General features: G+C 47.0%; 3 protein-coding genes across 7 annotated transcripts; 1 reads left to right on the plus strand and 2 right to left on the minus strand.

Annotated features, from left to right (window-relative positions):
* Positions 1 to 981: 981 nt before the first annotated feature.
* On the minus strand, positions 982 to 4,718 carry LOC116375890 (ubiquitin carboxyl-terminal hydrolase 37-like). Of its 3 annotated transcripts, none has more exons than XM_031834401.1 (10): positions 4,592 to 4,718; positions 3,823 to 3,961; positions 3,559 to 3,695; positions 3,297 to 3,390; positions 3,121 to 3,200; positions 2,680 to 2,817; positions 2,275 to 2,576; positions 1,929 to 1,998; positions 1,689 to 1,827; positions 982 to 1,473 (listed from the first exon to the last, which is right to left on the minus strand). In XM_031834401.1, exons 1-7 carry the CDS (start codon positions 4,693 to 4,695, stop codon positions 2,483 to 2,485), a joined length of 786 nt encoding a protein of 261 aa, XP_031690261.1. In that variant the 5' UTR covers positions 4,696 to 4,718; the 3' UTR covers positions 982 to 1,473; positions 1,689 to 1,827; positions 1,929 to 1,998; positions 2,275 to 2,482. The 3 variants fall into 3 exon arrangements, with proteins under 3 accessions (XP_031690261.1, XP_031690262.1, XP_031690263.1); XM_031834402.1 differs by having other exon boundaries at positions 982 to 1,518; XM_031834403.1 differs by having other exon boundaries at positions 1,913 to 1,998.
* A 2,450-nt stretch (positions 4,719 to 7,168) lies between these two features.
* On the plus strand, positions 7,169 to 10,444 carry LOC116375891 (myosin heavy chain, embryonic smooth muscle isoform-like). The gene is made up of 5 exons (XM_031834404.1): positions 7,169 to 7,423; positions 7,731 to 7,939; positions 8,223 to 8,331; positions 8,868 to 9,028; positions 9,133 to 10,444. Exons 2-5 carry the CDS (start codon positions 7,731 to 7,733, stop codon positions 9,287 to 9,289), a joined length of 636 nt encoding a protein of 211 aa, XP_031690264.1. The 5' UTR covers positions 7,169 to 7,423; the 3' UTR covers positions 9,290 to 10,444.
* An 11,048-nt stretch (positions 10,445 to 21,492) lies between these two features.
* LOC116375748 (ubiquitin carboxyl-terminal hydrolase 37-like) lies at positions 21,493 to 25,694 on the minus strand. 3 transcript variants are annotated; one of them, XR_004211124.1, is made up of 11 exons: positions 25,588 to 25,694; positions 25,264 to 25,395; positions 24,636 to 24,774; positions 24,372 to 24,508; positions 24,107 to 24,200; positions 23,931 to 24,010; positions 23,502 to 23,639; positions 23,325 to 23,398; positions 22,861 to 22,930; positions 22,605 to 22,743; positions 21,493 to 22,389 (listed from the first exon to the last, which is right to left on the minus strand). XR_004211124.1 is itself a non-coding variant. In XM_031832817.1 (10 exons), the coding sequence occupies exons 1-10, from the start codon at positions 25,680 to 25,682 to the stop codon at positions 22,284 to 22,286; spliced, it is 1,134 nt and encodes a 377-aa protein (XP_031688677.1). In that variant the 5' UTR covers positions 25,683 to 25,694; the 3' UTR covers positions 22,049 to 22,283. The 3 variants fall into 3 exon arrangements, 1 of the variants encoding a protein (XP_031688677.1); XR_004211123.1 differs by having other exon boundaries at positions 22,277 to 22,389; positions 22,845 to 22,930; XM_031832817.1 differs by lacking the exon at positions 22,861 to 22,930 and having other exon boundaries at positions 22,049 to 22,389.
* Positions 25,695 to 26,124: the final 430 nt, after the last annotated feature.

A 26,124-nucleotide genomic window follows, 5' to 3' on the forward strand; every position in this document is an offset into this window, starting at 1 on the left:
TCGAGCGATGTTCCCTCCACCTGCAGCTGACGCCTGCCTGAGCGGCTGGAGGAGAAACTGATGGGGCCTCCAGGGGACAGAGGGGGCCAGGAGAGGTATTAGTAACGAGGACCATCAATTTGGCCAATATACACAACTGTTTGTGTGTGTGTGTGTGGGGGGCTCTAAGTCATTGTCTCTGATTGAGAACCATATTTAGGTAGCCTGTTTGGTGTTGGGGTTTGTGGGTGATTATTCCTGTCTTTGTGTTGGTTACACCAGATAGGGCTGTTCGGTTTTTCACGTTGTTTTTGTATATTGTTCTATTTTCATCTTTATTAAAGATGTATCACAATAACCACGCTGCGTTTTGGTCCGCCTCTCCTTCAACAGAAGAATCCCGTTACATTGACATACTATAATATTGCTATGTATAATTCTGGCTATTCAGTTATGTTTTCTGTACCATGTACAAAATACTTAACTCAAAAAGGTCTCTTTGACATCTCGTGTCACCTTAATTTCAATACATTACAAATGGCTGAATAATATTAGCATGATTTACAGAAGGGTAATTCATGTTTTATTGAGTGTTAGAGCGTTGGTTTTAATTCAGTGGTTCAGGGCAGAGCAATCGATCAATTTGAATATGCACACTTGTTAAACATAAATGACCATTTTGTAAATGACTAATTACATATTTGAGGTCTTTATTTTAAACCATAACAAATTGGGGGAAAAAAGGTTTATCTGTTTCTTTTGAAAGACACTTCTCAATAAATTTATATACAATTTATTTCTTGTATTTCTAGACTTTTTTTGTTGCTGTTGTAAAAGACCAATAAACATATCCATTATAGAAAATATTTTTTTTCTTCTATATTTCTTGTGCAACACATTGATGTCCTCTTACTCTTTCCCACAGTAGTTGTGGGTCAAGACTGTCTCCAAACTGATATGTGAAGTAACATACAGAGGGATCACAGGTTAAAGGGATAACTCTTAAGGGCAGCTTGATGGTGGTATAGGGCTTCTTGATGGTGGAGTAGGGCAGCTTGATGGTGGTGTAGGGAGGCTTGATGGTGGTCTAGGGCAGCTTGATGGTGGTGTAGGGCAGCTTGATGGTGGTCTAAGGCAGTTGATGGTGTTCTAAGGCAGCTTGATGGTGGTGTAGGGCAGCTTGATGGTGGTGTAAGGCAGCTTGATGGTGGTCTAGGGCAGCTTGATGGTGGTATAGGGCAGCTTGATGGTGCAGTAGGGCAGTCTGATGGGGGTGTAGGGCAGCTTGATGGTGGTCTAAGGCAGCTTGATGGTGGTCTAAGGCAGTTGATGGTGGTGTAGGGCAGCCTAATTCGATTAATCTGATGTTTCTTGGTGTGTGGTACGTGCTACTCCAGGTGGTCCCTGAGCGCTGTGCCTCTCCCTGAGTTTAATGATGGGTTCTCCTGGTGCTTCTCCTGGTAGTGAGGGGCCTGGTCTCCTTCACCTGCTCCACTTCAATGAGAAATGACAGGGAGATCTTACATGTACATACAATGTCTGAAAAATAACACATACAGAGGGATCACAGGTTAAAGGGATAACTCTTAATGCGTGGTCAAGGAATCATCTTTCTAGCTTTGGTAAACACTTTTTTTTTCTTGATAACTCATTGTCGTCATTGACTCCATTTGTGACATTCTTCTCAAATTTGTGGCCTAGAGCCTTACCTGCAGACATAGAACAGGATGTAGGCAGTCTGTGCAATCTCCTTCAGCACAGTGGCCTCATCTGTCCTCAAGACATGTGCGTCATCCAGGCAGAGCCACCCACTGCCACGGCTGTCCAAAACATCACTGATGTAGTGGCCTAGGGAACAAGGGAAACAAAATAGAGTGTACATTAAGCTTTCATAATTGTGTGTGCGTGCCTGCATACCTGCGTGCCTGCCTACCTGCATGCCTGCATACCTGTATACATGTTGTCTCCCAGATGTGAGATCACACTTGACAATTTGTAGATATTGTCTGGCTGGTGTCTCTGTAAGGAAACACATTTAATAATAGGATTGTTATTTTGTCGACAGGATAGGGGTGCCTTCTATAACTGCCTTATCTTGATCCGCCCACTACCTCAACTGGATCTAATTATCTGTTATTTATTTCTCTCTCTCTCTCTCTCTCTCTCTCTCTCTCTCTCTCTCTCTCTCTCTCTCTCTCTCTCTCTCTCTCTCTCTCTCTCTCTCTCTCTCTCTCTCTCTCTCTCTCTCTCTCTCTCTCTCTCTCTCTCTCTCTCTCTCTCTCTCTCTCTCCTCACCACACCGGCTGCCTGCTGCTTTTTCTCACTGTCAGCTGGTTTCTCTAGCTGGTCAGAGGAATTTGAAGCTGGTGGGGGTATATCAAATATAGTGTAAATACAAACCAGAAAGTGAAGTGGAAACCCATCAACAAATATACTCTTAACTTCAGCTTCCGACTTGCTTTCCTCAACAGTCCTGTTTCATGAGAGGGTGTTCTGCATGAAGTCAGTAACACAATGTCTTACCTGGTCTATCAAAGGTGCCTTTCGGGGAGTTTGCAGGTGTGTTGTCCATGTTGTTTCTCCCCAGGGAGCTTGCCCTGTGTAAATTGATGGCATTGAAAATAAATATCTAGTGTGTGAAAATCATGGTGTGTGTTGGCTACTCAATGTGCAATGTGCCCAAACAGAGTGTAAACCAACCTGGCTCCATACTGGACATGGGCTGTCTTCCCACATACGGCTGGGAGGGTTATTTCTGCAGGGATGGACATGGGATCATCCAACTTCTCTGGCTCCCAGTCGCCTGCAGTAAATCGCTTGATATGAAGCATTAGGACCCTGCTCAGAGACAGACAGGCAGGCAGGCAGGCATTCACAAAGACAGACAGACAGGCATTCACAAAGACAGACAGACAGACAGACAGACAGACAGACAGACAGACAGACAGACAGACAGACAGACAGACAGACAGACAGACAGACAGACAGACAGACAGACAGACAGACAGACAGACAGACAGACGACCAGGCAGGCATTCACACAGACAAAGGAATCAGTCTTGCACTCAATTCAATAACCCAGTTTGGTGAGTTAGATCAGGACTGTCAATTGCAATCTGAGATGATGATGGGGGGACTCACCGGGGCAGCGTGAGGAAGTGCCTAGTCACAGATGCTGTGCTGCCTGAGCACACCCTGCATGCACACTCTAACGCAGATGGCTAGGTGACAAAGGAAAGCAATACAATTATGAACATTATGACATTAATGATAGTGTTCCTTGACATACTAACTCTTGGTTTAAGCTAAGTGCTGACCTTAAAGTAGAGGTCCAGGCTGTGTGGCAGGTAATGGCTCAGGCTCAGTGACAGGTGATTATAATCCTCATGACCATACACTATAACTCCACAGCTTCAGAAGTACGGAGAGAAATGCATCAGCTATCCAACACAAACCTTTTGATCCCTCTACACACTATCTTAATGCTTTACCTCTGTATCCTGCATGTTATGCTGACATTAAACCTCCTCACAAATGTGATGACATCAAGGTACACCGTATACAAATGACAGCTGTTACCTGGTGCAGGTACGGGAAGTCTTCAGCTTGAATTCTAACTGCTTCACGGGGCAGGTGTATGGCTCTGGTGAGCCCTTTAATGCCATACCCTCCTCCTTCAGCTGAAGGAGGAGGAGCAACACACATTCATGGGCATCCTAAGAGAAGAATGGGAAAGAAGCAGAAAATACATCAACAACTACAACTGAAACAGAGCTGAGGAAAAACACTGTCACGTGTCCCAGGTTTATTGTTAAGTGAGTATTTTAGCAAATAATATCTTACCTGTTCATAGTCTTCCTCATAGTCCTCATTGACAACGGAAAGACAGCGCTTGACTGTTTGAAGGATTTTCTTATTTTCCTTGTTCTTAGCATTAACAGTGCCTCCAGAAAGCCTGGCCTGATGTAACTTGGCAAAGCAGCTGTGGAGGGAGACAAAGAGCATGCATTCAGGTTTCAATCTCTCACCTTGGCCACAGATTAGCTCTGTGATTCTACTTGAGCTTCTGGTCAAATATGATTCAACTCATTCCTGACTGTGACAGGAAATCATCTCTGGTGTTAATCAGAAGCTGAGTTGGGTTTGTTTTTATCTTAAAAATCATGAGACACTAAGAGTGTACGAAGGACAATATATATCCATCCATCCATCCATACATAGACAGATAGATAGATAGATAGATAGATAGATAGATAGATAGATAGATAGATGGATACATACAAACATACATACATACATACATACATACATACATACATACATACATACATATCACAGGATGTTGGCACCTTAATTGGGGAGGACGGGTTCGTGGTAATGGCTGGAGCGGAATCAGTGGAATGCTATCAAATATATCAAACATATCGTTTCCATGTGTTTGATGCCATTCCATTTGCTCCGTTTCAGACATCATTACAAGCCGTCCTCCCCTCAGCAGCCTCCACTGACACATACATCGAGGCGGAACTTGTGTACTGTAACTATAAGCGTCTAGGTGGGTGGGTCAGTGTGTGTACAGGTGGGACAGGAGGGTGAGAGCGAGGCTGTATACCATAGCAGTTTAGAGGAGGGGGAGGAAATCCAGATGTTCTGCTGTCTCAGGATGTCTCTGCAAAATGCTGGCAGCCCCAGCAGGCACTGCAGAGCAGAGTTCATGAAGCAGGTGTTGCCAATATTAGGCAACCTGTAGGAAAGACGCCATCAGTTACACACTAATATCTGAACTGTGGACCAAAGGTAAACTAATGAATGGATTTGTAAGGCATGAACACAAGATAATTCTGAGTACCACACCAAATTATTTAAAACAAAAAGAGATCTCATAGATAAGAGTAGGTTTGTGTGTGTGTGTGTAGATGTGTGTGTGTTTTACCCGAGGAGCTTGTTGTTGTCTTCACCCTCGCCTGTGCAGCTCTGCTCCCCCAGCTGGGTGCTACTCTTGCTGACCAGGTTGGGGAGGCAAGCCATGGCTTCCCGAGACCTGACCAATGGCCTGGAGGAAGAGAGACAGGGTAGAGGCCTCAGTAGCAGTAGCTCAACACCAATCGGTCTGTTTGAACACTGTTTTAATGTACAGGCATACATATATTCCTTACCATGTCATGGTGTGAGTGACCACTCTTATGTAGAGTTTAGTGAGATGAAGGTGGCTATTGTATACAGTACTTACCTCTCCAAGGAGACAGAGGAAGTCTTCAGGTCAATGGAGGCCTCTGCAGAGAGAGACCGAGAGACAGAGAGAGGTAAGAGAGAAGCTTTGTCAAAGATGAATTGAGACAAATAGCACCAAAAAATGGCACCCGTTTACAGACCTGCGATGCCAACAAATAGGGGTACCATTCTCTTTGTCTGTGGAACAACTGCCCCCACCTCTTTGACCTCAGAGCTCATAAGATCTCTGTAAAGACACACAGACATATACATTAGGTTAGCTATATTATATTGTCTTTTTCTTTTCAATCTAATGGTGTTGGTTGGCATGAAATTTGATATCAGGCTGCAGTACCTGGCAGTCTCACTGTCTTTGTTGGTCTCTCCATGGTGGTCCAGGGGGTTTGGAGAGGAGGACTGGGGGGCAGGGGAGGAGGAGGAAAACTGAGTTGAGACAGCCAGGGAAACAGAAGAAGCACTAAAAGGGGAGGAGGTCTGTGATCCTTCCAATGAAGAAGAAGAAGAAGAAGAAGAAGAAGAGAGAGATGACATGTGGAGAGAGGAGAGGGAAGAGAGGCCGAAGAACTTGAAGAGAGTGGAAGGGGATCTGACAGGGGATCCAGGGGGTGAGGGGGGTGAGGGAGTGCCGATTGGTGTTCGGCCAGACAAGGGGTCGAGGGGTGTCAGAGATGTTGTAGACGGTTTCAAATGGAAAGAAGAGACAAAGGAAGAATCAAGTTGGTGGTGATCCTTTACGTTCTTCTTCTCCCGGTTTTTCCAAACTGACGCAGTTACCATGCCGGCATCCAATGACGTCAGTTTGGGTGGGATTGGGAACGGCGATGGACAGAGGCTCCCAAACCCGAGGCGAACTCTGCACTTCTTTTTCTGTTTGGAGAAACATTATATATGTTATATTTGAACTAGCAGCAAATGTCACACCCAAACCACATGATCTGACCATAAAATAAAGAACTCGGCGCCCAATCATATTGAATTCTGTATCATAGGCTAACAAATAGCAAAAATACATGTTTATAAAAATACAACCATTGTAACCATACAGTTATACCCTCTGTCCCAAATCCTGCCATTTGGCACAAATAAATAGACAATGAAACAACTAGTAATAGCTGAAAAGAATAGAATATGCTCTAAATTGTAACAGAATTAGACAAATTCTAGCCCAGAATAGACACATACCTTTTTACAGCAACACAAACATCCCATTTCAGTGTATTTGTAGACTGTGCCATATTTGACAGAACTTCAAAATATGTTGCCCATTTCACATTGTGATGTCATAAACCAAATTATGATGCGCCTATCTACGCGTTACCAGCATAAATAGTAAACAAATCACACACACCAAATGTTGAAAAATTATTTACAAAATTAATTGATCGTGTATTCAGAGTTATTCCTATTTCATAAAATATACAAAATTACTAGATTCTTGCCAATACACCTGTTTTTTATTGAGAAAACATTGGGTTATCTTTCTCCCACGCTCCCTGGGCCACTGACGTGTGATTGTATGGGATATGGGAAGAGACTAGGACATTCAAAGTAACGTTACTGTCTATCAGAATCAAAACAACTTTTATTGGCCAAGTGGCCTACATTCACACATTCACAGAATTTGACTCGATGAATTGGTGCTGCCATTAATAGACAAACGTAAAGACACATTTACAGCCTATACAATATACAGTAAACATAAAACATATTTATTAGCTTCTATCTTCTTAAGATACTTTAGAGTAACATTTTATTATTGTCACGTTCTGACCTTAGTTCCTTTGTTTTGTCTTTTGTTTTAGTATGGTCAGGGCGTGAGTTGGGTGGGTTGTCTGTGTTAGTTTTTCTATGATTTTCTATTTCTGTATTTGGCCTGATATTGTTCTCAATCAGAGGCAGCTGTCAATCGTTGTCCCTGATTGAGAACCATATTTAGGTAGCCTGTTTTCCTTTGTGTTTTGTGGGTGGTTATTTTCAGTCTTTGTGTGTCTGCACCAGACAGAACTGATCTGATACAGATCGAACATAGCTTTGCAATGGCTGTTAGGAGGACCTTTGAAAAGGAGAGCTGCACACTCTAGCGCAGACTCAGTCATTTAATAACCTAATATCCAACCTTTCCGACCGACAAGCTGTCTTCCTCAGCGCATACTTTTAGGAGCACCTTAACACAGATGGATCTATTAATCTCTGACCGTACCTCATTGAAAAGGTGCCACTCTGCCTAGTGACTGTAAACTAAACAAAAATACTAACGTTAGTACATTTGTTGCATATTTGCTGTTCTGTAAACCCAGTTGGTCACTACCACACCAGTCACAACTGTCAACAGATCATTACATAAATGCAAAGCATCATTTGTTCTCGCAGAGTAGATTGTAGATCCTACTACCACCAGGGAACAATCCATTATTCAGCCCTACCATAAAAAAGACTCTTATCTCTCTCTCACTTTCCCCTCTCTCCTTCATTCCCTGTTTTCCTCTCTCCACCTCTCTCTTCCCCCTCTCCTCCCCCAGATGGACACCCTGACCCTGGAGCTTGTGGCAGAGCGCAGCATGACCCAGAAGAGTGAGAATGCGCGCCAGCAGCTGGAGAGGCAGAACAAGGACTTGCGGGCCAAGCTGGGCGAGCTGGAGGGCTCCGTGAAGAGCCGGTTCAAGGCCTCCACCTCCGCCCTGGAGGCCAAGATACTGCAGCTGGAGGAGCAGCTGGAGCAGGAGGCTAAGTGAGAAACACAGCAACTCTCTTATAACAACTCCATACCTTATTAGACAAGGTGAAATAGGAGACCAAGACTCAGGAGGAGTTCACGAGGGCCTTAGAACAAGCTCAGCCCGTTGGATGAGAGGTTCTTGAATGTGATCTAAATGTTAATGTGATCAATGTAATGAGTCAAAAGCAATCTTAAGAGATGTACTTGAAGATCTATGACTGACAGCCTTTGTTACAGTGCGGTTCCTGTGGTGCTCTAACTGTCCTATGACCTCATTCCTCTGTCCTCCTATCAGGGAGCGAGCAGCGGCCAATAAGCTTGTGAGACGGACAGAGAAGAAGCTGAAGGAGGTGTGCATGCAGGTGGAGGACGAGCGCCGCCATTCCGACCAGTACAAGGAACAGGTGAGGAGCTTGTCACGGAAGTTTGGACGTCCCAGATATTAAAGCTACAGTATGTAACTTTTTGGGAGACTTAACCAAATTAACATAGACATTTGAGTTATAGATATTTAATTCTCATTGAAAACAAGTCTAAGAAGCGATAGATCTGTTCTAAGTGCTCCATTTCTATGCTTTGCGTTCTTACGTTTAGTTTTTGCGTCTTTTACTTTCAGTCTTGTACAACAGCTGAAAATATATAGATTTTTGGTTATGGATTCTCTACACAATGACTGCTTGTTTTGACACAAACAGAAATTAGGTGGCATTTTTAAGTCCATTTTTAAGATGTTCCACAGCTAAAGAAGGATTTCTATCCAATTCAGTACAACTTGCAAAGGTGGGCCAGGATTGGATAGGTGTGAAGATTTAGGATTGGAGTCTTTCCTACAGTAGGTTAATTCCAGTAACCACTGGACCATAGGACTGCTGAGTATTGTAAGTATTAGTATTGACTGTTCATCATTGTTGATGTCTGTTGTGACTCCTGGCTGGATCAGATGGAGAAGGCTAACTCTCGCATGAAGCAGCTGAAGAGGCAGCTTGAGGAGGCTGAGGAGGAGGCCACACGTGCCAACGCCTACCGCAGGAAGCTGCAGAGGGAGCTGGACGATGCCACTGAGGCCAGCGAGGGTCTCAGCCGTGAGGTCAACACACTCAGGTATTTAGAGCCCCCGCACACACACACACAAACAGCTGTGTATATTGGCCAAATTGATGGTCCTCTTTACTAATACCTCTCCTGGCCCCCTCTGTCCCCTGCAGGCGTGGAGGCCCCATCAGTTTCTCCTCCAGCCGCTCAGGCAGGCGTCAGCTGCAGTTGGAGGGAACATCGCTCGACCTCCTATCCGACGATGAGGTGGAAAACAAGACCACGGACGCCAATGCCAACGAGACGCCAGCAGCTCCCCAACCAGAGTAGACACGCTCTCTCCAGCCCACACGCAGCATGGCCTCCGCCCCCACAAACCTTACCCCTGTCCTCCTAACCCCAGACACCAGCAGTGGACCCCACTACTCTGCCTTACCCTTCTATGGCAAGCTGCAGGGCCAAGCAAATCCATCATCTCCTCTATATGAATATACCGCACATCAAGCCTTGGATTCGTTTTTTAACATCAATTGCAGATAAAAGTGCATTTAAATTGCATAGGAGTCTGAGTGTGCATAGGCACTCGAAAACAAATAGCAGGAGTTTACCATAATTATGTTAAGCTACTTCCCTGGAACAGCCATTAGAATCAAACAGCCCTCTAGCTAGAATTAACCACTGTCATTTCAGCTGGTTTACTGGCACACAGGTGGACGACTGCACACAAGTCGGTAAAAACATGTGTCTTTCATGATTGTACAGTATTGGACCAGGAAATGTAAAACAAAGCACAGCATAAGCGAGGGAATTATTTTTAAATGGTAGCCTAAATGATGATCCCACCAAATGTTTTCATCAAAACCACCACTGTCATACAGATACTGCAATCCACTTAGTTTAGTATAAAAATAACTATGTGAATAACTCCTTAGTAGCAGGTTTGTAGTAAATTAGATTGTACCACGCCATGTTGCCTCAGCATTCCCCCTATATATATGACCAGCAAAAGACCCTGTTAACTTTACCAATATAACCTTGTCCAATAACCCACCATTTTATATTTGACATATCAATCTACTTTAAGTGGTGTACGATAATGTGTGGAATTAGTTTTGTCAGACTTGGAACAAAGGCCCTTTTTTTTAGAAAGACAGCCCAAATGTGTGCTTGACTGTCACACCCTGACCATAGTTTGCTTTGTATGTTTGTATGTTTTGTTTGGTCAGGGTGTGATCTGAGTGGGCATTCTATGTTGGATGTCTTGTTTGTCTGTTTCTGTGTTTGGGCCTGATATGGTTCTCAATCAGAGGCAGGTGTTAGTCATTGTCTCTGATTGGGAACCATATTTAGGTAGCCTGTTGGGTTTTGTGGGTGATTGTTCCTGTCTTTGTGTTGGTTACACCAGATAGGGCTGTTTTCGGTATTTCACGTTTCTTGTTTTTGTATATTGTTCTATTTTCATCTTTATTAAAGATGTATCACAATAACCACGCTGCGTTTTGGTCCGCCTCTCCTTCAGCGGAAGAAAACCGTGTTATGCTGTGGAGCGCACGCTGTCTCCAGTGCGGGTGCATAGCCCGGTGCGGTACGAGCCAGGTAAGGCTGGGCAGGCCCAGTGCACCTGCACGGTCCGGTCTATCCAGTGCCACCTACACGCACCAACCCTCCGGTGGCAGCCCCCCACACCAGGCTTCCTGTGCGTGTCCAGAGCCCAGTACTCCCTGTTTCTCCTCCCCGCACTCGCCCTGAGGTGCGTGTCCTCGGCCCAGTACCACCAGTGCCGGCACCACGCATCAGGCCTATAGTGCGTCCCGCCTGTCCAGCGCTGCTAGAGCCTTCCTCCTCTCCAGCGCAGCCGGAATCTCCCGCCTATCCGGCGCTGCCAGAGCTCCCGCCCCTCAGTCCAGAGGCGCCAGAGCCCCTCAGTCCAGAGGTGCAAGAGCCCCTCAGTCCAGCGCTGCCAGAGCCTTCCTCTCCAGTGTTGCCAGAGCCTTCCTCTCCAGTGTTGCCAGAGCTGCCCGTCTGCCAAGCGCCGCAGGAGCTACCCGTCTGCCCAGCGCCATCAGAGTCACCAGTCTGCCCAGCACCGCCAGTCTGCAAGGAGCCGCCAGTGCCGCCAGTCTGCAAGGTGCCGCCAGTCTGCAAGGAGCCGCCAGTCTGCAAGGAGCCGCCAGTGCCGCCAGTCTGCAAGGAGCCGCCAGTGCCGCCAGTCTGCAAGGAGCCGCCAGTGCCGCCAGTCTGCAAGCAGCCGCCAGTGCCGCCAGTCTGCAAGGAGCCGCCAGTGCCGCCAGTCTGCAAGGAGCCGCCAGTGCCGCCAGTCTGCCAGGATCCGCCAGAGCCGCCAGTCTGCCAGGATCCGCCAGAGCCGCCAGTGTTGTGTTGGTTACACCAGATAGGGCTGTTTTCGTTTTTTCACGTTGTTTTTGTATATTCTATTTTCATCTTTATTAAAGATGTATCACAATAACCACGCTGCGTTTTGGTCCGCCTCTCCTTCAACAGAAGAATCCCGTTACATTGACATACTATAATATTGCTATGTATAATTCTGTCTATTCAGTTATGTTTTCTGTACCATGTACAAAATACTTAACTCAAAAAGGTCTCTTTGACATCTCGTGTCACCTTAATTTCAATACATTACAAATGGCTGAATAATATTAGCATGATTTACAGAAGGGTAATTCATGTTTTATTGAGTGTTAGAGCGTTGGTTTTAATTCAGTGGTTCAGGGAAGAGCAATCGATCAATTTGAATATGCACACTTGTTGATGCCTTGATTATTAAATGTTAAACATAAATGACCATTTTGTAAATGACTAATTACATATTTGAGGTCTTTATTATTTTAAACCAGAACAAATTGGGGGGAAAAAACGTTTATCTGTTTCTTTCGAAAGACAAAGACATGAGGGGAAAAAAGTGTATCGTGTTTGAACCAGTTTCATAGCTTTAGTGTCATATTATACCATAAGCACCTCTCCCATCGTGTTGGTGTGAACCAGTGTTATTACAGAATGATTTATGGAGCCTTCTGTCTGCCAGGCAGAAAGTAGGATTCCATTGGGTTCAAAGCTTTAACATCCTGAAGGTTGTTATTAGTGGACTGGCTGTTGACGACCAGGTATTCATCATCTCCTTTTATTTCTTGTATATCTAGACTTTTTTTGTTGTTGTTGTAAAAGACCAATAAACATATCCGTTATAGAAAACATATTTTTTCTTCTATATTTCTTGTGCAACACATTGATGTCCTCTTAGTCTTTCCCACAGTAGTTGTGGGTCAAGACTGTCTCCAAACTGATATGTGATGTATGGTCTATGTTACATTACCATTCATTGTTCCCTTACTTCATTGTATTTGTGGTTACATTAAAACCCTGAGGGAGTGCGTAGATAGACTGTGCACAGACACACAATATTGTTGTAATATTAACTTTTTCCTATTTTTACCCAACATGAATGAATGATAGAGATTGCCTCTTATACAGTGCATTCAGAACGTATTCACACCCCTTGACTTTTCCACATGTTGTGTTACAGCCTTATTCAAAATGGATCTAAAAAATCATCAATCTACACACAATACCCCATAGTGACAAAGTGAAGACATGTTTTTAGACATTGTAGCAAATGTATACAAAATAAAACCAGAAATACTTGTACATGATTGTACATGGTTTGGTACGGCACACACCTGTCTATTTAACTTATTTTTGATTTCACCTTTATTTAACCAGGTAGGCAAGTTGAGAACAACTTCTCATTTACAATAGCGACCTGGCCAAGATAAAGCAAAGCAGTTCGACACATACAACAACACAGAGTTACACATGGAGTAAAACAAACATGCAGTCAATAATAAGGTATAAACAAGACTATATACGATGTGAGCAAATGAGGTGAGATAAGGGAAGTAAAGGCAAAAAAAGGCCATGGTGGCAAAGTAAATACAATATAGCAAGTTAAACACTGGAATGGTAGATTTGCAGTGGAAGAATGTGAAAAGTAGAAATAGAAATAATGGGGTGCAAAGGAGCAAAATAAATAACATAAATACAGTAGGGAAAGAGGTAGTTGTTTGGGCTAAATTATAGGTGGGCTATGTACAGGTGCAGTAATCTGTGAGCTGCTCTGACAGTTGGTGCTTAAAGCTAGTGAGGGAGATAAGTGTTTCCAGTTTCAGAGATTTTTGTAGTTTGTTCAAGTCATTGGCAGCAGAGAACTGGAAGGAGAGGCGGCCAAAGAAATAATTGGTTTTGGGGGTGACCCTAGAGATATACCTGCTGGAGCGCGTGCTACAGGTGGGTGATGCTATGGTGACCAGCGAGCTGAGATAAGGGGGGACTTTACCTAGCAGGGTCTTGTAGATGACATGGAGCCAGTGGGTTTGGCGACGAGTATGAAGCGAGGGCCAGCCAACGAGAGGGTACAGGTCACAATGGTGGGTAGTATATGGGGCTTTGGTGACAAAACGGATTGCACTGTGATAGACTGCATCCAATTTGTTGAGTAGGGTATTGGAGGCTATTTGTAAATGACATCGCCGAAGTCGAGGATGGTAGGATGGTCAGTTTTACAAGGGTATGTTTGGCAGCATGAGTGAAGAATGCTTTGTTGCGAAATAGGAAGCCAATTCTAGATTTAACTTTGGATTGGAGATGTTTGATGTGGGTCTGGAGGGAGAGTTTACAGTCCAACCAGACACCTAGGTATTTGTAGTTGTCCACGTATTCTAAGTCAGAGTAGTGATGTTGGACAGGCGGGCAGGTGCAGGCAGCGATCGGTTGTAGAGCATGCATTTAGTTTTACTTGTATTTAAGAGCAATTGGAGGCCACGGAAGGAGAGTTGTATGGTATTGAAGCTTGCCTGGAGGGTTGTTAACACAGTGTCCAAAGAAGGGCCAGAAGTATACAGAATGGTGTCGTCTGCGTAGAGGTGGATCAGAGACTCACCAGCAGCAAGAGCGACATCATTGATGTATACAGAGAAGAGAGTCGGTCCAAGAATTGAACCCTGTGGCACACCCATAGAGACTGCCAGAGGTCCGGACAGCAGAGCCTCCGATTTGACACACTGAACTCTATCAGAGAAGTAGTTGGTGAACCAGCCGAGACAATCGTCTGCCGACGAGGATGTGGTGATTGACAGAGTCAAAAGCCTTGGCCAGATCAATGAATACGGCTGCACAGTCATGTTTCTTATCGTTTATATCGTTTAGGACCTTGAGCGTGGCTGAGGTGCACCCATGACCAGCTCTGAAACCAGAGAAGGTATGGTGAGATTCGAAATGGTCGCTAATCTGTTTGTTGACTTGGCTTTCGAAGACCTTAGAAAGGCAGGGTAGGATAGATATAGGTCTGTAGCAGTTTGGGTCAAGAGTGATCCCCCCCTTTAAAGAGGGGGATGACCGCAGCTGCTTTCCAATCTTTGGGAATCTCAGACGACACGAAAGAGAGGTTGAACAGGCTAGTAATAGGGGTGGCAACTATTTCGGCAGATCATTTTAGAAAGAAGGGGTCCAGATAGTCTAGCCCGGCTGATTTGGAGGGGTCCAGATTTTGCAGCTCTTTTAGAACATCAGCTGACTGGATTTGGGAGAAGGAGAAATGGGGAAGGCTTGGGCGAAATGCTGTGGGGGGTGCAGTGCTGTTGACCGGGGTAGGAGTAGCCAGGTGGAAAGCATGACCAGCCGTAGAAAAATGCTTATTGAAATTCTCAATTATAGTGGATTTATCAGTGGTGACAGTATTTCCTATCTTCAGTGCAGTGGGCAGCTGGGAGGAGGTGTTCTTATTCTCCATGGACTTTACAGTGTCCCAGAACTTTTTTGAGTTAGTGTTGCAGGAAGCAAATTTCTGCTTGAAAAAGCTAGCCTTGGCTTTTCTAACTGCTTGTGTATACTGGTTTCTAGCTTCCCTGAACAGCTGCATATCACGGGGGCTGTTCGATGCTAATGCAGAATGCCATAGGATGTTTTTGTGTTGTTTAAGGGCAGTCAGGTCTGGGGAGAACCAAGGGCTATATCTGTTCCTGGTTCTACATTTCTTGAATGGGGCATGCTTATTTAAGATGGGTAGGAATGCATTTACAAAAAAAAAACAGGCATCCTCTACTGACGGGATGAGATCAATATCCTTTCAGGATACCCCGGCCAGGTCGATTAGAAAGTCCTGTATAAGAAAGGTCTATATAAGGTACCAGTTCACAGTGCATGTCAGAACAAAAACCAAACCATGTGTCACAACTTCCGCCGAGGTTGGCTCTCCTACCCGTTCAGGCGGTGCTCGGCGGTCGTCGTCACCGTCCTACTAGCCACTGCCGATCCCTTTTCGTGTATCTGTTGGTTTTGTCTGATTGGTTTCACCTGTGTGTTGTTTAGTTAATTAGTGTCTGTATATAATGTAGGTTGTCCCACCCTTGTTTTGTGCGGGATTGTTTATTTTGTCATTCATTTTTCGTCTGTCGGTGTTATTGTGTTTCTTATTCTCCGGTTAGTCTGTTATCCTGTGTTGGATAATTTCACCCTGTGTGTGGAGAATAAACTCTATATCGCATTCTGCTCTCTGCGCCTGATTCCACCCACCTTGATTAGACGTGACAGAATCCCGCACCCGCCATGGAATCAGCAGGAGCAGCAGCGTCTCCTCTCCCATCGATGGAAGAGAGGGTCCTCCATCATACCAGCGTGCTTCACCGGATTGGTTCTGCTATGGACCAAATGATGGAGAGAATGGATCGATGGGAGAGGAGTGGCCACCCCACCTCACCTCTAGCAACCCCTTCTCCAGCACCTCCTGTTTCTGCGACCACATCTGGCTCTGGGGCTCGGCTGACACTCCCACGGGAGTTTGACGGATCGGCGGCTGGGTGCCAGGGTTTCCTCCTTCAGCTGGAACTATACCTGGCTACCGTGCGTCCTGCTCCCTCTGGAGAGGAGAGCGTGTGCGCCCTCGTCTCCTGCTTGACTGGGCGAACCCTCGAGTGGGCCAACGCAGTGTGGAATGGTCCGGACACTGGAACTATACCTGGCTACCGTGCGTCCTGCTCCCTCTGGAGAGGAGAGCGTGTGCGCCCTCGTCTCCTGCTTGACTGGGCGAGCCCTCGAGTGGGCCAACGCAGTGTGGAATGGTCCAGACACGGCTAAGGATAATTACCCAGAGTTCACCCGCCGATTCCGAGCTGTTTTTGACCATCCACCCGAGGGTCGGGCGGCGGGTGAACGGCTGTTTCACCTGCGTCAGGAGACGAGGAGCGTACAGGATTTTGCCCTAGAGTTTAGGACTTTGGCAGCAGGAGCAGGATGGAACGACAGGGCCTTGATTGATCATTTTAGATGTAGTCTCAGTGAGGACGTCCGCAGGGAGCTGGCATGTCGGGACACCACATTCACTCTGGATGGACTTATCGATCTGGCTATCCGTCTCGACAACCTGCTGGCTGCTCGCGGGCGTTCGGATCAGGTCCTGTCGTTTCCAATCCCCAGCCCCCCTGTTCCTATCCCTATGGAATTAGGAGGTACGGCTTCAAGGGGGACCGGAGGAGGAGTGTCCTCCTGCACCAGTTGTGGTCGACGAGGGCACACGTCCGACCGGTGCTGGAGGAACTCGCCTAGGAGTCGGGAGGACAGGCGGAACACTGCTCGATCACCCCAGGTGAGTAAGCACCAAACTCATTCATTCATTCATGTGTTTGTATTGATTTCTTTCCCTGGGTTTTCCCCCTCTCTACAGCATAAGGCGCTAGTCGATTCAGGCGCAGCTGGGAATTTTATGGATCGTGGGCTTGCGTTAAGGCTAGGGATTCCCCTGGTGTCGTTAGATCGACCTTTCCCCGTGCACTCCTTAGATAGCCGACCATTAGGGTCAGGAGTAATTAGGGAGGCTACGGTGCCGCTGGACATGGTAACGCAGGGTGATCATAAGGAGCAGATTAGCCTGTTCCTTATAGATTCACCTGCGTTTCCAGTGGTGTTGGGGGTTCCCTGGTTAGCTCAACACAGCCCGGTGATTTTCTGGCGACAGTGGGCTCTAAAGGGGTGGTCAGAGGAGTGTTCAGGTAGGTGTATAGGAGTTGCCGTTGGTGCGACTACGGTGGAGAGTCCAGACCAAGTTTCCACCGTGCGCATTCCCTCTGAATATGCCGATTTGGCTATCGCCTTCAGTAAAGGGAGGGCGACCCAATTACCAACTCATCGTCGAGAGGACTGCGCGATAAACCTTCTGGAAAACGCTGCACTTCCTAGGAGTCACGTGTATCCATTGTCCCAGGAGGAGACAGTTGCGATGGAAACATATGTTTCCGAATCACTGGGACAGGGGTACATTCAGCCCTCCATATCACCCGTCTCCTCAAGCTTCTTTTTTGTGAAGAAGAAGGATGGAGGTCTGCGTCCGTGTATTGATTATAGAGGTCTAAATTCCATCACAGTGGGGTTTAGTTACCCACTACCTCTCATCGCTACGGCAATGGAATAATTTCACGGGGCTCGATTCTTCACAAAACTGGACCTGAGGAGCGCGTATAATCTGGTACGTATCCGGGGAGGAGATGAGTGGAAGACCGCATTTAGTACTACTTCTGGTCATTATGAGTACTGCGTCATGCCATACGGGTTGAAGAATGCTCCAGCCGTTTTCCAATCCTTCGTAGATGAGATTCTCCGAGACCTGCTCGGGCAGGGAGTGGTAGTGTACATTGATGACATCTTGATCTATTCTGCCACACGCGCGGAGCATGTGTCTCTGGTGCGTAAGGTACTTGGGCGACTACTGGAGCATGACCTGTATTGCAAGGCGGAGAAATGTGAGTTTTTTAAACAGTCCGTTTCCTTCCTGGGGTATCGTATTTCCACCTCCGGGGTGGTGATGGAGGATGATCGCGTTACAGCCGTGCGTAATTGGCCGACTCCGACCACGGTGAAAGAAGTGCAGCGGTTTTTAGGGTTTGCCAATTACTACCGGAGGTTTATCCGGGGTTTTGGTCAGGTGGCTGCTCCCATCACCTCACTGCTGAAGGGAGGACCGGTGCGCTTGCGCTGGTCAGCAGAGGCGGGCAGAGCTTTCAGTCGTCTGAAGGAGCTGTTCACCAATGTGCCCGTGTTGGCGCATCCGGACCCCTCTTTAGCGTTCATAGTGGAGGTGGATGCATCCGAGGCTGGGGTTGGAGCCGTGCTGTCCCAACGCTCGGGCGTGCCATCCAAACTCCGCCCGTGTGCTTTCTTTTCGAGCAAGCTCAGCCCAGCGGAGCGAAACTATGATGTGGGGGACCGGGAGTTGTTAGCTGTAGTAAAGGCTCTGAAGGTGTGGAGACATTGGCTTGAGGGGGCTAAATACCCTTTTCTCATCTGGACTGACCATCGTAATCTCGAGTACATCCGGGCAGCTAAGAGACTAAATCCACGTCAGGCTAGATGGGCCATGTTTTTTACTAGGTTCCAGTTTACCCTCACATATCGACCAGGCTCCCAAAACACCAAAGCTGACGCACTGTCTCGCCTCTATGATACCGAGGAACGGTCAGTAGAGCCAACTCCCATCATTCCACCGTCATGTCTTGTGGCACCGGTGGTATGGGAGGTGGATGCTGAGATAGAGAGGGCCTCACGGTCAGAGCCGGCTCCTCCTAACTGTCCAGTAGGGACCAAGTACGTGCCGAGGGTGGTCCGGGACAAGCTGATTAGGTGGGCTCATACTCTTCCCTCCTCGGGTCATCCTGGTATCAAGAGGACAGTGCAGAGTCTGAGAGGGAGATATTGGTGGCCCACACTGGCTAAAGACGTGAGATTTTATGTCTCCTCCTGCTCAGTGTGTGCTCAGAGCAAGGCTCCTCGGCACCTACCTAGAGGGAAATTACAACCCCTCCCCGTTCCACAACGGCCGTGGACACATTTATCGGTGGATTTTCTTACCGACCTTCCCCCGTCCCAGGGAAGTACTACGATCCTGGTCGTTGTGGATCGGTTTTCTAAGTCCTGTCGTCTCATTCCGTTGCCTGGTCTTCCTACGGCCCTGCAGACTGCTGAGGCTTTGTTTACCCATGTCTTCCGGCACTATGGGGTGCCTGAGGACATCGTCTCTGATCGGGGTCCCCAATTCACATCCAGAGTGTGGAGGGCGTTTATGGAGAGACTGGGGGTCTCGGTTAGCTTAACCTCAGGTTTTCACCTCGAGAGTAATGGGCAGGTGGAGCGCGTTAACCAGGATGTGGGCAGGTTTCTGCGGTCCTATTGTCGGGACCGGCCTGGTGAGTGGGCTAGGTATGTTCCATGGGCCGAACTAGCCCAGAACTCCTTACGCCACTCCTCTACTAACTTGTCTCCTTTTGAGTGTGTGTTAGGTTACCAGCCGGTCCTGGCTCCATGGCATCAGAGTCAGACCGAGGCTCCTGCGGTGGAGGAATGGGTACAGCGCTCCAAGGACACCTGGAACGCCGTTCAGGACTCATTACGGTTAGCGGGAGAAAGGCAGAAGAGGAGCGCTGACCAGCACCGCAGTGAGACCCCCGTGTTTGCACCGGGGGACAGGGTCTAGCTCTCGACCCGAAACCTGTCTCTCCGCCTGCCCTGTCGGAAGCTGGGGCCGCAGTGTGTGGGGCCGTTCAAAGTCCTGAGGAGAATAAACGAGGTGTGTTATAGGTTACAACTTCCTAGGTATTACCGTATTAACCCCTCGTTTCACGTGTCTCTCCTCAGGCCGGTGGTGGCTGGTCCCCTGCAAGAAGGTGAGGTGTCTGAGGTCCCTCCGCCCCCTCTGGACATCGAGGGGCCCCCGGCGTATACAGTTCAAGGCATTCTGGATTCGAGATGCCGGGTGGGGGGCCTACAGTACCTCGTGGACTGGGAGGGGTACGGCCCGGAGGAGAGATGCTGGGTTCCGGTGAGGGACATTTTGGACCCTTCTCTCATGATAGAATTCCACCGCCTCCACCCGGATCGCCCAGCACCTCGTCCTCCGGGTCGTCCTAGAGGACGGTGGCGGCGCAGCGGGAGCCTGGGGGGGGGGGGTACTGTCACGACTTCCGCCTAGATTGGCTCTCCTGCCCGTTCAGGCGGTGCTCGGCGGTCGTCGTCACCGTCCTACTAGCCACTACCGATCCCTTTTCGTGTATCTGTTGGTTTTGTCTGATTGGTTTCACCTGTGTGTTGTTTAGTTAATTAGTGTCTGTATATAATGTAGGTTGTCCCACCCTTGTTTTGTGCGGGATTGTTTATTTTGTCATTCATTTTTCTTCTGTCGGTGTTATTGTGTTTCTTATTCTCCGGTTAGTCTGTTATCCTGTGTTGGATAATTTCACCCTGTGTGTGTTTGGGTTGACCGTGTTTGTTTTGTTCACCGGAGAATAAACTCTATATCGCATTCTGCTCTCTGCGCCTGATTCCACCCACCTTGATTAGACGTGACACCATGAGGTCGAAGGAATTGTCCTCCATCCTTCCTAAATGGAAGAAGTTTGGAACCCCAAAGACTCCTATAGCTGGCCGCCTGGTCAAACTGAGCTATCAGGAACCTGATGGTCACTATGACAGAGCTCCAGAGTTCCTCTGTGGAGATTAGAGAAACCTCCAGAAGGACAACCATCTCTGCAGCACTCCACCAACCAGGTCTTTATGGTAGAGTGGTCAGACGGAAGCCACTTCTCAGTAAAAAGCACATGACAGCACGCTTGGAGTTTGCCAAAACCCACCTAAAGACTCTCAGACCATGAGAATCAAGATTCTCTGGTCTGATGAAACCAAGATTGAACTCTTTGGCCTGAATGCCAAGCGCCATGTCAGGAGGAAACCTGGCACCATTTCTACGGTGAAGCATGGCGGTGGCAGCATCATGCTGTGGGGATGTTTTTCAGCAGCAAGGACTGGTAGACTAGTCAGAATCGAGGGAAAGATGAACGGCACAAAGTACAGAGAGATGCTTGATGAAAACCAGCTCCAGAGCGTTCGGGATCTCAGACTGGGCCGAAGGTTCACCTTCCAACAGGACAACGACCCTTAGCACACAGCCAAGACAAACGCAGGGGTGGCTTGGGGACAAGTCTCTGAATGTCCTTGAGTGGCCCAGCCAGAGCCCGGACTTGAACCTGATTGAACATCTCTGGAGACCTGAAAATAGCTGTGCAGCGATGCTCCCCATCCAACCTGAAAGAGCTTGAGAGGATCTGCAGAGAAGAATGAGAGAAACTCCCCAAATACAGATGTGCTAAGCTTATAGCGTCATACCCAAGAAAACTTTAGGCTGTAATCGCTGCTAAAGGTGCTTCAACAAAGTACTGAGTAAAGGGTCTGAATACTTATGTAAATGTGATAGTTTAGCTTTATGTTTCCTTGAAAAAGTTGCAAAAAAAATCTAAAAACCTGTTTTTGCTGTCATTATGGGGTAGATAACAATAATTGAATCCATTTTGGAATAAGGCTGTAACTTAACTAAATGTGGAACAAGTCAAGGGATCTGAATACTTTCTGAATGCACTGTAGGTACATTTATTCACTACCATGTACAGTAAAAGAACATTAATTGCACTCGGTCGGTGAGATGTTTTATATTTATATAATTGTAAACATACAGTAGATGGCCTAGAGTGGGTACATGCTTTGTGGTGTAGGCTGTTTCTTCTGGTGGTCTAGGGCAGCCTGATGTCCAGGTGGTCTAGGGCAGCCTGGTGTTCTGGTGGTCTAGGGCAGCCTGGTGTTCTGGTGGTCTAGGGCAGCTTGGTGTCCAGGTGGTTTAGGGCAGTGTGATGTCCTAATGGTCTAGGATAGTCTGATGGTGGTCTAGGGCAGCTTGATGGTGGTCTAGGATAGTCTGATGGTGGTGTAGGGCAGCTTGATGGTGGTGTAGGGAGGCTTGATGGTGGTCTAGGGCAGCTTGATGGTGGTGTAGGGCAGCTTGATGGTGGTCTAGGGCAGCTTGATGGTGGTCTAGGGCAGCTTGATGGTGGTCTAGGGCAGCTTGATGGTGGTATAGGGCAGCTTGATGGTGGAGTAGGGCAGCTTGATGGTGGTGTAGGGAGGCTTGATGGTGGTCTAGGGCAGCTTGATGGTGGTGTAGGGCAGCTTGATGGTGGTCTAAGGCAGTTGATGGTGGTCTAAGGCAGCTTGATGGTGGTGTAGGGCAGCTTGATGGTGGTGTAACGCAGCTTGATGGTGGTCTAGGGCAGCTTGATGGTGGTATAGGGCAGCTTGATGGTGGAGTAGGGCAGTCTGATGGGGGTGTAGGGCAGCTTGATGGTGGTCTAAGGCAGCTTGATGGTGGTCTAAGGCAGTTGATGGTGGTGTAGGGCAGCCTAATTCGATTAATCTGATGTTTCTTGGTGTGTGGTACGTGCTACTCCAGGTGGTCCCTGAGCGCTGTGCCTCTCCCTGAGTTTAATGATGGGTTCTCCTGGTGCTTCTCCTGGTAGTGAGGGGCCTGGTCTCCTTCACCTTCTCTACTTCAATGAGAAATGACAGGGAGATCTTACATGTACATACAATGTCTGAAAAATAACACATACAGAGGGATCACAGGTTAAAGGGATAACTCTTAATGCGTGGTCAAGGAATCATCTTTCTAGCTTTGGTAAACACTTTTTTTTTCTTGATAACTCATTGTCGTCATTGACTCCATTTGTGACATTCTTCTCAAATTTGTGGCCTAGAGCCTTACCTGCAGACATAGAACAGGATGTAGGCAGTCTGTGCAATCTCCTTCAGCACAGTGGCCTCATCTGTCCTCAAGACATGTGCGTCATCCAGGCAGAGCCACCCACTGCCACGGCTGTCCAAAACATCACTGATGTAGTGGCCTAGGGAACAAGGGAAACAAAATAGAGTGTACATTAAGCTTTCATAATTGTGTGTGCGTGCCTGCATACCTGCGTGCCTGCCTACCTGCATGCCTGCCTACCTGCATGCCTGCATACCTGTATACATGTTGTCTCCCAGATGTGAGATCACACTTGACAATTTGTAGATATTGTCTGGCTGGTGTCTCTGTAAGGAAACACATTTAATAATAGGATTGTTATTTTGTCGACAGGATAGGGGTGCCTTCTATAACTGCCTTATCTTGATCCGCCCACTATCTCAACTGGATCTAATTATCTGTTATTTATTTTTCTCTCTCTCTCTCTCTCTCTCTCTCTCTCTCTCTCCTCACCACAGCGGCTGCCTGCTGCTTTTTCTCACTGTCAGCTGGTTTCTCTAGCTGGTCAGAGGAATTTGAATCTGGTGGGGGTATATCAAATATAGTGTAAATACAAACCAGAAAGTGAAGTGGAAACCCATCAACAAATATACTCTTAACTTCAGCTTCCGACTTGCTTTCCTCAACAGTCCTGTTTCATGAGAGGGTGTTCTGCATGAAGTCAGTAACACAATGTCCTACCTGGTCTATCAAGGGTGCCTTTCGGGGAGTTTGCAGGTGTGTTGTCCATGTTGTTTCTACCCAGGGAGCTTGCCCTGTGTAAATTGATGGCATTGAAAATAAATATCTAGTGTGTGAAAATCATGGTGTGTGTTGGCTACTCAATGTGCAATGTCCCCAAACAGAGTGTAAACCAACCTGGCTCCATACTGGACATGGGCTGTCTTCCCACATACGGCTGGGAGGGTTATTTCTGCAGGGATGGACATGGGATCATCCAACTTCTCTGGCTCCCAGTAGCCTGCAGTAAATCGCTTGATATGAAGCATTAGGACCCTGCTCAGAGACAGACAGGCAGGCAGGCAGGCATTCACAAAGACAGACAGACAGACAGACAGACAGACAGACAGACAGACAGACAGACAGACAGACAGACAGACAGACAGACAGACAGACAGACAGACAGACAGACAGACAGACAGACAGACAGACAGACAGACAGACAGACGACCAGGCAGGCATTCACACAGACAAAGGAATCAGTCTTGTACTCAATTCAATAACCCAGTTTGGTGAGTTAGATCAGGACTGTCAATTGCAATCTGAGATGATGATGGGGGGACTCACCGGGGCAGCGTGAGGAAGTGCCTAGTCACAGATGCTGTGCTGCCTGAGCACACCCTGCATGCACACTCTAACGCAGATGGCTAGGTGACAAAGGATAGCAATACAATTATGAACATTATGACATTAATGATAGTGTTCCTTGACATACTAACTCTTGGTTTAAGCTAAGTGCTGACCTTAAAGTAGAGGTCCAGGCTGTGTGTCAGGTAATGGCTCAGGCTCAGTGACAGGTGATTATAATCCTCCTGACCATACACTATAACTCCACAGCTTCAGAAGTACGGAGAGAAATGCATCAGCTATCCAACACAAACCTTTTGATCCCTCTACACACTATCTTAATGCTTTACCTCTGTATCCTGCATGTTATGCTGACATTAAACCTCCTCACAAATGTGATGAAGACATCAAGGTACACCGTATACAAATGACAGCTGTTACCTGGTGCAGGTACGGGAAGTCTTCAGCTTGAATTCTAACTGCTTCACGGGGCAGGTGTATGGCTCTGGTGAGCCCTTTAATGCCATACCCTCCTCCTTCAGCTGAAAGAGGAGGAGCAACACACATTCATGGGCATCCTAAGAGAAGAATGGGAAAGAAGCAGAAAATACATAAACAACTACAACTGAAACAGAGCTGAGGAAAAACACTGTCACGTGTCCCAGGTTTATTGTTAAGTGAGTCTTTTAGCAAATAATATCTTACCTGTTCATAGTCTTCCTCATAGTCCTCATTGACAACGGAAAGGCAGCGCTTGACTGTTTGAAGGATTTTCTTATTTTCCTTGTTCTTAGCATTAACAGTGCCTCCAGAAAGCCTGGCCTGATGTAACTTGGCAAAGCAGCTGTGGAGGGAGACAAAGAGCATGCATTCAGGTTTCAATCTCTCACCTTGGCCACAGATTAGCTCTGTGCTTCTACTTGAGCTTCTGGTCAAATATGATTCAACTCATTCCTGACTGTGACAGGAAATCATCTCTGGTGTTAATCAGAAGCTGAGTTGGGTTTGTTTTTATCTTAAAAATCATGAGACACTAAGAGTGTACGAAGGACAATATATATCCATCCATCCATCCATCCATCCATCCATCCATCCATACATAGACAGATAGATAGATAGATAGATAGATAGATGGATACATACAAACATACATGTGTGTTTGATGCCATTCCATTTGCTCCGTTTCAGACATCATTACAAGCCGTCCTCCCCTCAGCAGCCTCCACTGACACATACATCGAGGCGGAACTTGTGTACTGTAACTATAAGCGTCTAGGTGGGTGGGTCAGTGTGTGTACAGGTGGGACAGGAGGGTGAGAGCGAGGCTGTATACCATAGCAGTTTAGAGGAGGGGGAGGAAATCCAGATGTTCTGCTGTCTCAGGATGTCTCTGCAAAATGCTGGCAGCCCCAGCAGGCACTGCAGAGCAGAGTTCATGAAGCAGGTGTTGCCAATATTAGGCAACCTGTAGGAAAGAAGCCATCAGTTACACACTAATATCTGAACAGTGGACCAAAGGTAAACTAATGAATGGATTTGTAAGGCATGAACACAAGATAACTCTGAGTACCACACTGAATTATTTAAAACAAAAAGCAGATCTCATAGATAAGAGTAGGTTTGTGTGTGTGTGTGTGTAGATGTGTGTGTGTTTTACCCGAGGAGCTTGGTGTTGTCTTCGCCCTCGCCTGTGCAGCTCTGCTCCCCCAGCTGGGTGCTACTCTTGCTGACCAGGTTGGGGAGGCAAGCCATGGCTTCCCGAGACCTGACCAATGGCCTGGAGGAAGAGAGACAGGGTAGAGGCCTCAGTAGCAGTAGCTCAACACCAATCGGTCTGTTTGAACACTATTTTAATGTACAGGCATACATATATTCCTTACCATGTCATGGTGTGAGTGACCACTCTTATGTAGAGTTTAGTGAGATGAAGGTGGCTATTGTATACAGTACTTACCTCTCCAAGGAGACAGAGGAAGTCTTCAGGTCAATGGAGGCCTCTGCAGAGAGAGACCGAGAGACAGAGAGCGGTAAGAGAGAAGCTTTGTCAAAGATGAATTGAGACAAATAGCACCAAAAAATGGCACCCGTTTACAGACCTGCGATGCCAACAAATAGGGGTACCATTCTCTTTGTCTGTGGAACAACTGCCCCCACCTCTTTGACCTCAGAGCTCATAAGATCTCTGTAAAGACAC

The sequence above is a fragment of the Oncorhynchus kisutch genome, linkage group LG10 (assembly GCF_002021735.2).
Source record: "Oncorhynchus kisutch isolate 150728-3 linkage group LG10, Okis_V2, whole genome shotgun sequence".
In the NCBI taxonomy this organism is placed as follows: Eukaryota; Metazoa; Chordata; class Actinopteri; order Salmoniformes; family Salmonidae; genus Oncorhynchus; species Oncorhynchus kisutch.